The following is a 12,195-nucleotide window of genomic DNA, read 5'->3' as shown; positions in this document are numbered from 1 at the left end:
AGTGCTAGTAGACCACGTGTGTCAAAGTCAAGGCCCGGGGGCCGGATCCGGCCCTCTGGTTGATTCTATCCGGCCCTTCAGGTAATTTTATTTGATTGTTATTAATGACCCGATGTTTTCTTGTGCTTAATTCTAACTTGTATAATTTTGACAAAATATATTTTCGTAGAGTAAAATATTGAAAGTTATTTAAGTTTTAAGTTGATTTATACTGGCGATTGAGAAGTGTCTCTTCTATCGTTTATGTTGAACTTAATTTGATCAAATATTATGCCACATATATCATTAAATAGCCTGAGACAATTCCATTGCCTTTTCAGTGTACACAAAAATGTACATAAGTGACTGAGAAAAAAAATCTGCGAATATTTGAAATGATGAAACATTGTATCCAGTTATCTGTAACTTAAAATAGTCAGAAAATGATTTTTTTTCTGAGAATAACTGAAAAGACACTTTGTTGTGATATATGTCTTTATTGTGATATAAAATAATTTATATTGCGATACACATTTTTTCCCAAATCGCTCAGCACTACTATAAGGGGAATTTTCCATTCCCTCAGGGTGTCCGAATTCCAAAATTCAGTGCCCTGGAAGTGGGAAATTTCCCAGAATTCTCTGTAAAAAAAAAAAAAAAAAAAAAAAACTAGTGCGCATCAATGCCCACAGGATTAGGAAATATAGACCACAATGCATTGCGCTTGTAATGATTTCAAACCCTTTTTAGTGTGAATATTTTCTTAGAGGGGCTTAAAGTTCACAACAACAAAACTCCACCAAAAATACATGTAAATATTTTTTTAATAAATTATCCAAGTTTTTAATAATATGAACACAATGGATTCATAAATAGGCTTCATAATATGTTCATATTATTAGGTTTTAATTGTCAGTTGTATTAAAATAAAATAACATGAACATTAACATGAGATTATATGAATTAAATACTGGACCGTGGCCTTGTGGTAGAGTGTCCACCCTGAGGCTGGAAGGTCGTGAAGGGTTAAGGGGTTGGATTAGGGGGTTAAACCACCTAATGGTTACTGACAGCAGCTGTGTCTGCAGCTCACCTCTCCCCCAGGGGAGGGGTCAAATGCAGAGAAAAAATTTCACACACTTAGTTGTATGACAACTAATGGGACTTAAACTTTAACTTTTATATAATAGTCTTTTCGTGGTCAGGAATTAAGTCATTTTATCTGTTCTTCTTTCAATAGAGCCAGTTTCAGATCACAGATTTAACACAAGTGTCACAATTTCGCTCAATTCTTGTGATTTGTCCTCCTGCAGGCTTACGGAGGCGATGGCTTCATCCAGAGAATCAAACGGGTGGTGTTTGATGCCAGGTCCACCATTATGGTAAGCTGGTGAGATTTCTGTAACGTGATGTTGAGTCGGTCCTACTTTGATGAAAATTGTGTTGTTTTTTTCGTGATTTTGACATATTCTTGTGGCATTTTCTCTCTTGATCGCGTTTTGCTTTCTGGCAACAATCCCACCGACAACTACATTTCCAATGAGCTACTGCCGCTCTGCAGAAACTAAGTCTGTAATTTAGCCTAAAAATTGAAATTCCACTGGGAACACTGAAATTAGGGGTGTATGAATAAATTGATTTGCCGATAAATTGCAAAATTCTATTTGACGATACTTGTATCGATTAAAAATGCGGAGAGAAAGATATTTAATTGATTATTTATGAGCGTCCTTCAGCGTATTACTTTTGTTTTCCACCTCCGAGCGCTGAGACTCTTTGAAGAACTCTACACCGCGACCAAAACCACAACAAGAACTCATGAGAACCGGATTGTGTTAAATGATCAGTCCATGAATTTGTATTTGAGAAACAAACGCAGTACTGAAAAGGAATTTTATCATTTTATTACAATAAAAGATGTATTAATATTTAGGTAAAGTTTTGTTTTAAGTTGTACTGTTTTTTAAAAAATTGATCTTGGGATATATCACGATATGTATCGTATCCTGACACATGTATCGTGATACGTATCACGATATGTATCGTATCCTGACACAATTATCGTGATACGTATCACGATATGTATCGTATCCTGACGTTTATCGTGATACGTATCACGATATGTATCGTATCCTGACGTGTATCGTGATACGTATCACGATATGTATCGTATCCTGACGCATGTATCGTGATACGTATCACGATATGTATCGTATCCTGATGCATGTATCGTGATACGTATCATGATATGTATTGTATCCTGACGCATGTATCGTGATACGTATCACGATATGTATCGTATCCTGACGCATGTATCGTGATACGTATCACGATATGTATCGTATCCTGACGCATGTATCGTGATGCGTATCACGATATGTATCGTATCCTGACGCATGTATTGTGATACGTATCACGATATGTATCGTATCCTGACGCATGTATCGTGATACATATCACGATATGTATCGTATCCTGACGCATGTATCGTGATACGTATCACAATATGTATCGTATCCTGACGCATGTATCCTCATGCGTATCACGATATGTATCGTATCCTGACGCATGTATCCTCATGCGTATCACGATATGTATCGTATCCTGACGCATGTATCCTCATGCGTATCACGATATGTATCGTGTCCTGACGCATGTATCGTGATACGTATCACGATTTGTATCATATCCTGACATGTATCGTGATGCGTATCACGATATGTATCGTATCCTGACGCATGTATCGTGATGCGTATCACGATATGTATCGTATCCTGACGCATGTATCGTGATACGTATCACATCGCCCGACTCTAGCAAACAAACCCATGCTAAAAAAAATAGATTCAAAGATGATCAGAGTGCTTCCACCTGAAGGTTTCCTAGTATCAGACAGCGTTTGGTTTGAAAGTATCTTAATAGGAAACCACTACAGGAGAGAGATCCATTTCCACTAGTGGACCGCAAACACTGTGAGGAATTCTGAGCTATAGCTAAATCTTGTAATATGCAGTAAAATCTAACTGTATTGTAATCAATTAAAGCCGTCATCCCGCCCATCAGCATGACTCATACATTGTTATGGTTTACTAGTAAATCTCTTTTTTTACTTATTTTTTAATTACTTATTCAGATCTAACTAGTTATAAAACTCCTTACAGTTGCTAGGCAACATCAAGAATAAACAAGCTGGAGCTGATAGTTTTGCTTCATACGCTTTTGTTTGCATTTATTTATCCGTCTAACAGTCATCTTGACAGCTGTTAGGCCCACACACACACGCGCGCTGAACATTGAGGGGAAATAACCAGGTAATTGCAGATGCTGCCATACTGCTCACCTGGGAGCTTTTAAGCATTTAGGCAGAGAAAAATGACCTCAGGTGGATCACAAGTGTCTGTCATTTTCACCGTTTCTGTCAAAATTTTTTTTTTTTTTCCTTTCCTGCAATTGAAATGAACTATTGCTGCAATGATTCTGATTACTGACAATGAGTGCTAATGACTGCGGGGTCACATGACCGCAGCATCTTCACTGAGCTGTAAAAACATAAAACTGTGATTAAAAAGTGAGGAAATGAAAGGATTTGTGCTTTCTGACTTCCTGTAAGGACCAGAACATTTTACAGATCACGCTCAAAGTCAATGTATGCAGCAAACAAAACCCATGAGGACTCTGATTCATCAACACATTTACATGTTTTTCTAATAATCTAAATAGTATTTAAATTGTTGTTGAAAAGAAAATTAGAATGCCTCGATATTTATATGTATATATATATATATATTCGATTTTTGAACAAATTAATTTATGGTTAAAAAAAAAAAAACTATATGGGTTACTTAATTAGCTCTGATTTTTTTTTTATTTCGTTAGATTTATGAATTTCTGGCTTAGATAACTCACAAGCTGGAAAATAAACTTTCAAATCTAGCATCAAGATACATGAGAAAATCTGGTTTATTTACAAAATATAACCAATTTTTCACAATAAAACACTTCAATTGACAAATGCGATCATGTTTTTGTATCTAAACAGCCTGTCAAACATACAATAACACACACTTCTCTGTGTGTGTCTCATCAACAGATAAATTAAGGAAGTGAAGGCCTTCTAACTACTCGCTTCTTTTTACTTACCCATAATGCCAAAAACAAAAAAAAGCTCTAGCAGAAGCACCTGTCGACTGTTGCGGAAAAATGCGTGTCTGCTGTGAATTGAAGGAGATACCTCGTGCACTCTGGCACTTCGCAGTGCTTCTGGTTCCAGTGTGAACGTAGCGTAACTTTCCACATTGGGATGAACCTATTTAAGTCTCTTATTTTGAAAAGAAGTCATGTGAACCAGTTGTCACTTTTCAAAGACACACTATTTTTTTCCTTTTTTTTGTTTATGGAAAAATGTCTTATCTTTATGACGTTTGGAATTAGAATTTATGGCGAGAAATTGACCTGAATAACTACTTAAGTGGCCTGAAGAAATATAAATGTAAAAAATAATCCAAATTATTTAGTAAGTGATCAGGATTTTAAGGTAAACTTGTTTGGTTAACGGCTACTGTGTCAGATTATTTATTAACTGTTAAAATATTAGATTGGTGCCATTAAAATAAAATATTTGACTTAGTTTCTGGTTTTGCACCATCTTAAGGTCAGCTTCTCTCCTGACCTCCACAGTTGAAGCAGGACTGTTGTCCCCACGGTGCACAGAAACCCCCCCTGCAGATAACGCTCCATCTGGAGAGGATCCGTGTTAGCTGGGCTAATGCTCTGCAGCTTCAACCTGTTAGAAGTTGTGCAAACAAACACCCAGGTGCCTCGGCCCTTTCCTCTTTGAGGGAAAACAGCATTTAGAGGACGAGATTGGTTGCAGAGCGGCGAACATGCAATGCAGGCGAGTAATGACAGTATGGGAGAAAGGAGAGGAGCAGCGCTGGAGGAAGTGGGTGGATGAGGGAGGGGAAGGTCAGGAGGATGAACTCGTCTCTTCTCCCGTTTTTTCACTCTAAGTAGTTGGTTCTTTTGGGAGAACTGGTGTTTATTTGACCGAGAGTGTGATAGGAATGCGCATCCTCTGCGGGTGATGAAGGAAAACCACATTTTGAAATTGAACTTTCAAAATAAAGTGTAAAGTAATTAAAGTTGACCTGCTAACAGCTGTCTGAACTGAGCCTTAGACCCAGTGAGTCATAGCCAGCTGTGTTAGCGTAGCATTCCTGTCTTTACCTCATCTAGCATCACACAGCATCAGCACTTACCAGATGACTGGAGGGACCTGACCGTTTCTCTGAATGAACGCTCGCTCTTCTGCTTTTTTGCCCGATGTGTCTTGGTATATTACCTCCAAATGACGCATTTGTCACCCGCACCGCTGAAAGAGGGGCTTCCAGAGACCTGCCTCTTCACTTGATGGGTGCATTGTTGTTCCCACCGGAGATGAGGAATTGGATATTTCACCGGAGTGCTGTGGAAAATATTAGAGAAATCTATCAAAGTGAGGAAAATAAATCTGGAAGGAAAGCTGCCTTAATCAGAGGCGAGGAAAGGCGGCAGCTTGAAGGTTCTTTCATGTAGTTTGTGTTGATTTATGAGCCGTAGAAGAATGCTAGTTTGATTATCTGACGATTATTAAAAAAAAAAAATAGGTAAAAGAAAAAAGTAGAAAAGAAAACGTATGGAGACGTTTGGAGTAGGGATGCATTGATATTCTACAATTTAGTTCAAACTTTGAGTTTTGCTTTGGTTTAAGATATGCTTTAAAATATAAATTATTGAAATAACATTTCAGTTAGCTATTAGTAATGTAATAAAGCAATGAATAGTAAAGTTAGCTGTACATGTTGGACTCTTTGAACATAAACATGCAGGTAAGCATTAGAGCTGCACGATATATTAGGAACACTTGTGATATCCGATATTAGCGATAATTATCGCGATGAAGACACGACTTGAGATACATCCATAAAAGTAGAGATCAGTCTAACGCATAATGCCAAAGTCTGTTAGTTTGATGCTAACATATCATGGCATTTTCCATTGGATGGCTAATGCTAACGATCGGTTGACCAAACTCTTTTAAGGAAATATTTTTTTAAAGTAGCCATTTGTGGTCAAAAGCACTGTTTTTTTATTTTGATCCTCATATTTTCTTCTTCTTCTGGAATAAGGTGTAATCCTATAGTGCGATCGCCACCTAGTGGCCAAATAGAAACGCCCTCCAGGAGATGCAGAACAATTGTTCTCCATTTGAGAATCCATGTAACACTGTTTGGTATCAACGATCTCCTTATTTCACTAAGGTTGTGTCAGAATTCCCTCCCTCACCACTAACTAATAAAAAACTATATAGTGCTCTGAATTTTAAAGCTATTCGGACACGATGCTCACTACTTTTCTATCGTTTTTCTTAATGCCAGATATGACGTCACCGATTTCACAAAGTCAAAATCGAATCAATACGAACATTTCATGACGTTTATTTATGACTCCATTGTTTTCTGATGGTGAAAATATGGATGGTTTATTCAAAAATTACATTTAAACATGTTTTTTTGTTCGAAAATTGTTCAATCGCAATGCATTGTGGTCTATATTTGCTAATATAGTGACCATCGATGCATGCTAGTTTTTCGGAAAGACTTCTGGGAAATTTTTAGTGCACTCGATTTTGAAATGAGTTGATTCGGACAGAACTAGAAAATTTCCATTTTACAGTATGGGAACTTCATCAAAAATCTTCAAAACATATAGATTATTGATGCATTTCTAAACAAATGTTTACATCTATGTAAACTCAAAATTGAATTATATGGAGTGAAAGGATTAAAAAAATAAAAATCGAACATATCATGGAAATTATTGGTGATACCCATCTCTAGTTTTAACCTTAAATTGAGGTAAATCCACCAATCCTCAATCTAAATTGTGTGATTGATTTTATTCATTTTTAGGTAATATTTTAATGGTTCTGTATTAGTCGATTTGATTAACAACTTGCCTCAGACTGATATTGATATTGTAAGAATAAATCGATTTGAATAAATAAATCGATTTATCGATTAAACTGATTAGTCGTTACCCTTCTAGCTACAGGTTATCTCAATGGGAGACGAACAAGAACTTCTATTTTGGGAAAAAGCACCATAGAACAATTATGTGTGTTTCTGCTGGTACTGATTAAAACTCATATGGACAAGAATAATGGAGGTCGTGCGTGTTTGAAAGTTTTTTCAAACACATTTATCGCGATTTACGATAATTATGTTATATTATGAACAAATTGTAGTTTTTGTACAGGTCTGGTAGTAATGATTTACTTACTCCACAGTTTAGTTCAACGGTGCAGCATACGGTTCGGTTTAAACTGAGGGTTATGTCACTCCTAGTTCGTAACACGTTTCCTGATTCGTCTCCGCCATCACCCCAACTGTCGGCTGTTATCTCCCCGTAGATATGTTCATTAATCATCAGCCCCTCTTGGAGAGCCCGGTCGTGGGTGGTCAGGACATAATGGGCCGTTACAAATGCGTGTGGGTGCAGCAGCGCTCCTCCCAAACATGACTTCCACCGTTTAAAGCTGAAAATTAATTAAATTAAATATTGAGCGGAGATCGGTTTGCAACAGCAATAAACCGCAGACCCAAAGGAGTCCAGTTAAAGAGCAAAATCCCATTATAGTCTAGAGTGTTTTAACAAAACAAACAGCACAGCGGAGGATACAAATAGCATAACACGGTGCGATTATCATAAAATTACATGACAGACGTGCAATTAATGCTGAAATATTAGAGCCTGTGTGCAGTCTGCTGGCTCTCAAAGCTTATTGACACGATTCATGCAAATGAAGGAATAAATGAATAAATTACATTACAAAAAATAAAAGCATGGTTGTCATTTCAACGCATAAGCTTTTTTTTATTTCTGATCCACAAACACTAGCTGTTGAGCGAGACGCCATGTTTTTATTAAACAGTGACTCACTCCGGGTCTACACGGACCAGATAAATTATGGCCGGGTTTATCTTTCAGGAGACGGGAGGGCAGCATCGGATTGGCCCACCAGGAGATAAAACTGCACAGCAGGGGGCCCCTTTGACCCTTATTTCCTCTCCGTGTTTAATGATGTGTCTGCGCATTAACCACCGATCATGCAGAGTGCACACGTCAGGCACAGCCGTTATATTTGGCGCAGGAGCCCACGCGCCGTGATGGTGGCAGACGCATCAGCGCATAAAGCTGACAGTCTGTTTTTCTACCACTGATTCACTCTGACATTGTGTCCACATTGGCAGTTTTGTCCTAAGCAGTCTCGGGAGAGTTTGTGCGGACTTTATACTGATGGAAATTGGATAAAGCTGCTCGAACACCATTTATGAGGGAAATGTTTGGAGGGTTTGAAGGCAGAGGTGTCATAGAAACACCTACGGTAGGGAAAGATGTGAATCAGCACAAAATATTTGTAGCTTTTTACAAGCTAACTAAATAAATCAATAAATGGAACATAATGTTTGGTGATTTGTCCATATTCACTTAGTACAGGGGTTCCGAAACGTGTTCTTGTGAGGGCCACACATCTGTTTTCTTCTCTGATTTGGGGCTGGATTCAGTTTTTAAGAAAGAAAAACATAGCCAAATTTTAAATAATAATTTCTGTAATCTTCACAGAAAAAAAATATATTAAAACATTTTAAAAACTAGATGCAGGATTATCTGTGATAATGCTAGTTTGAATTCTGAATTTGGCCGCTGAAGATGCTAATCCTGAAAGTTGAAGACGCTTAAGCTGATAGCTGAAAACATGGATGCTGATGGTTGAAAATTGCTAATATCGTAGCTAGCTAAGATATTAGCAAAGTGCCAAATCAGCCTAAAAACTCAAAAAATTCTGAATTAGTAAAAACAGCAAGTATGTAGCTGAAGTATTAGCTAAATGCCAAATTAGCCAAAAAAAACTGGAAAAATGTCTAATTTAGCCAAAACAGCTAGCATAAAGCTGAAATATTAGCTAAACTCCAAATTAGCCTTAAAAACTGGAAAAAGCCCAAATCCACTAAACCAACTAGCATGTAGCTGAAATATTAGCTAAATGCCAAATTTTCAGAATTGATTTAATTCCGATTTTTTTTAGATTCTCTCGATCCTCTCAATTAAATTTAATTTTGAGTTTACACATTTAGACACATTTGTTTAGAAATATATCATTAATCTATATTTGTTTTGGAGATTTTCATATTAATCTGATCCAGTTCACATACTGTAACATTTATCAGTGATTGTTAATAGGACACAGTTTTACATGGATTCTCAAACAGAGAAGCTCCAACAATTGTTCTGCCTCTCCTGGAGGGTGTTTCAGTTTGGCCACTAGGTGGCAATAGCGTTAAAGCATTACACCTTATTCCAGAAGAAGAAGAAAGTACGAGCAAATATTGGTTTCTTTAAAAAGTATTTACTTAAAAGAGCCTGTGAGTTTATAAAGATGTTAATTTAGTCAGACCAAGCATTAGCATTAGCCGTCTTATGGGAAATCCCATTATACGTTAGCATCAAGCTAGCAAGCTTTAGCATTATGCTTAAGCTTGACTTATTTTTGTGGATCGATTATTCCTCTATTAAGCTTAGATCGATTCAGATCGATTTTTTTTTTTTTTACCCTCTTTGTATATTTGTACTAAAAACTCCAACAAGAACAGATGCTACATGACGCTACAATTGGAAAAAAAAAAAAAATTGTTTTGTTTTGCCGGGAAAACACTGGGATTGTATCTTGTTTAGAGTTGATGCACAAGAACACACAACACATATTAGAATGTGGATGTTGATGAATGCTATCCACTAACCACAGTTATTATAGGGTCATTTGTGTATTGATAAAAGATTTTGTAGCACATCTCTGGGGGAAAAAAGCTAAAAAGCTTCAGTGAGTAAATTCAATTGATTATTTATTCTATTTTCTTTTTGTTTCCTTTCATCTTCTGTGCCCCGCCCACCCCTCCGCCATCAGTCTGTGTTTCGCAGCTCTCCACTGCTGGGCTGCTTCCTGTTCGGCCTACCGCTGGGTGTAATTAGCCTGATGTGCTACGGCATCTGCACAGCGGAGTCGGATGACGGTTCGGATGACATAGACGCGCTCAAGAGGGAGGGCCTCACTGATGAGGAGGAGGAAGAGGAGGAGGAGAGGCAACGCACTGCTGAGCTGGAGGCCCCCGAAGAAGAAGACGAGGAAGAGGAGGAGGAGGAGGAGGAGGAGATGGAGGAGGAAGGAGAGAAAAACCCAGAAGAGAAAAAAACGGATTAACACCGGCGTGCCTGCCGGATAGATGATGATGGGCCTAGTCAAACGCAGTGACATGAAACTCAAAGACATTTCTGTGTTGTACTCCTCTTTGTTTTTCATCTCACTTCCCAGTAAAGCCCCCGGACCGTTCTTCCATCTCTGAGTCTTCGGGGGTCGGCTGCTCGGCAAAGTGTCTGAATTAAAAAAAGCTTTTCCATAGAGGAGTGTAAACGGTGTTTCAGCAGATAAAAGGACGGCTACCAACCCCAGATAGCAGCGTATTTATTAGGATTCAGCTGCTGCCTGTGATGTTACGCTCTCATCTGCTACATTACTGTTGTGAAACCACTTCCAAGTAGAACCCCCCCCCGCTTTATCTCCCTCTGTCATATCGCAACCTATTCTCTTTATGTCCCACAAAGGGGGAAACAACTCCATTTTGCCTTTACTACTGTAAATTGCTTTTTTTTTCTTTTTTAACCCCAAAAACTGTAGATATTATTGCTTGTGTGCGGAGTGCTAAAGGAAGTGCCCAAAAGGAACTCCTGCCATAGAGCGGGGGTCCCCAAACGTGTTCTTGTGAGGGCCACACAACTGTTTTCTTCTCTGATTTGGGGCCGGGGTCGGTTTGTAGGCTCACGGAAAAAGTGTAACAATCACAGTCTAAACGTAAACATTTATGGTTTTTACAGAAAGCTGCATATATATATATATATATATATATATATATATATGTGTGTGTATTTATACCATTACCTGTGATAATACTAGAGTGAATGCTGTAAGCTGAATTTGGCAGCTGAAGATGCTGAAATTGATGACTGAAAACGCTGAAGCTGATAGCTAGCAAAAATATCAGTTAAGTGACAAATTAGCCTAAAAAACTCAAATAAATTCAAAATTATCCAAAACTGCTGCATGTCGCTGAAATATTAGCTAAACTCCAAATTAGCCATAAAAATGGAAAAAAAATGTCTAAATTAGCCAAAACAGCTAACATAAAGCTGAAATATTAGCTAAACTCCAAATTATCCTTAAAAAAATTAAAAAGTCAAAATCAACTAAAACAGCTAGCCTGTAGCTGAAATATTAGCTAAAGGACAAATTAAACTAAAAAACTGGAAAAATGTATAATTTTGCCAGAACTGCTTGCATAAAGCTGAAATATCAGCTAAACTCCAAATTAGCCTGAAACCCTGAAAGACACCTAAATCAACCAAAACAGCTAGCATGTAGCTGAAATATTAGCTGAACTCCAAATTAGCCATAAAAACGTAAAAAAGACTAAATTAGCCAAAAAACCTAGCGTAAAGCTGAAATGTTAGCTGAACTCTAAATTAGCCAAAACAGCTAGCATGTAGCTGAAATATTAGCTAACGGACAAATGACCCTAATAAACTAGAAAAATGTCTACTTTAACCAAAACAGCTAGCATAAAGCTAAACTTCAAATTAGCCTAAAAAATTGAAATGAAGCTGAAATTAACTAAAAGTGAAGCAGTAGTGTTGGATAAAATATCATGTTCTATTTGAGTCTCGATCGGCCAGATGGGCAAAAAAAAATGTGGGGCGTTGATGATTGTTTTGGGGGCCGGGCCAAATGTGGAGGAGGGCCGGATCCGGGCCGTAGTTTGGGGACCCCTGCCATAAAGTGAAATGTGCTTTTTTCTTATTGCCTGAGAGCGTCTCCTCTTGTCCTTCATGGGGTGCAAAGTGCCGCGACGGTCATTCATTTCAACTCCTTTTTCTTGTCCGTTAGCAACAAAAGAATAATCCAATCAGCTGCTCTGGAATACAGAAACTTTTCCCAGAAAATCCAACCAGTTTAAGCCATGACGAGTGGCGTTTTTCAGACAGAATTCCATGTTTCATTCGGTCTTCCATCACTAGTCGCTATATTGGATCTCCTGGCTAAGACTTCTTGTTCGAACAGGCTTAGAA

The 12,195-nt window shown here is 37.8% G+C and overlaps 1 protein-coding gene across 1 annotated transcript in view; it reads left to right on the top strand.

The window, feature by feature from the left end:
* tmx3b (thioredoxin related transmembrane protein 3b) overlaps positions 1-10,524 on the top strand; it is a 56,168-nt gene extending 45,644 nt beyond the window's left edge. The window contains exons 15-16 of the mRNA XM_024280412.2: positions 1,293-1,361; positions 9,983-10,524. Of these exons, the coding sequence (XP_024136180.1) occupies positions 1,293-1,361; positions 9,983-10,276 (363 nt within the window). The 3' untranslated portion in view covers positions 10,277-10,524. The remainder of the gene's footprint in view (positions 1-1,292; positions 1,362-9,982) is intronic.
* Positions 10,525-12,195: the final 1,671 nt, after the last annotated feature.

The sequence above is a fragment of the Oryzias melastigma genome, linkage group LG20 (genome assembly GCF_002922805.2).
Source record: "Oryzias melastigma strain HK-1 linkage group LG20, ASM292280v2, whole genome shotgun sequence".
Taxonomy (NCBI): Eukaryota; Metazoa; Chordata; class Actinopteri; order Beloniformes; family Adrianichthyidae; genus Oryzias; species Oryzias melastigma.
The sequence above is the reverse complement of the archived record's forward strand: the minus strand, read 5'-3'. Positions and strand labels throughout refer to the sequence as shown.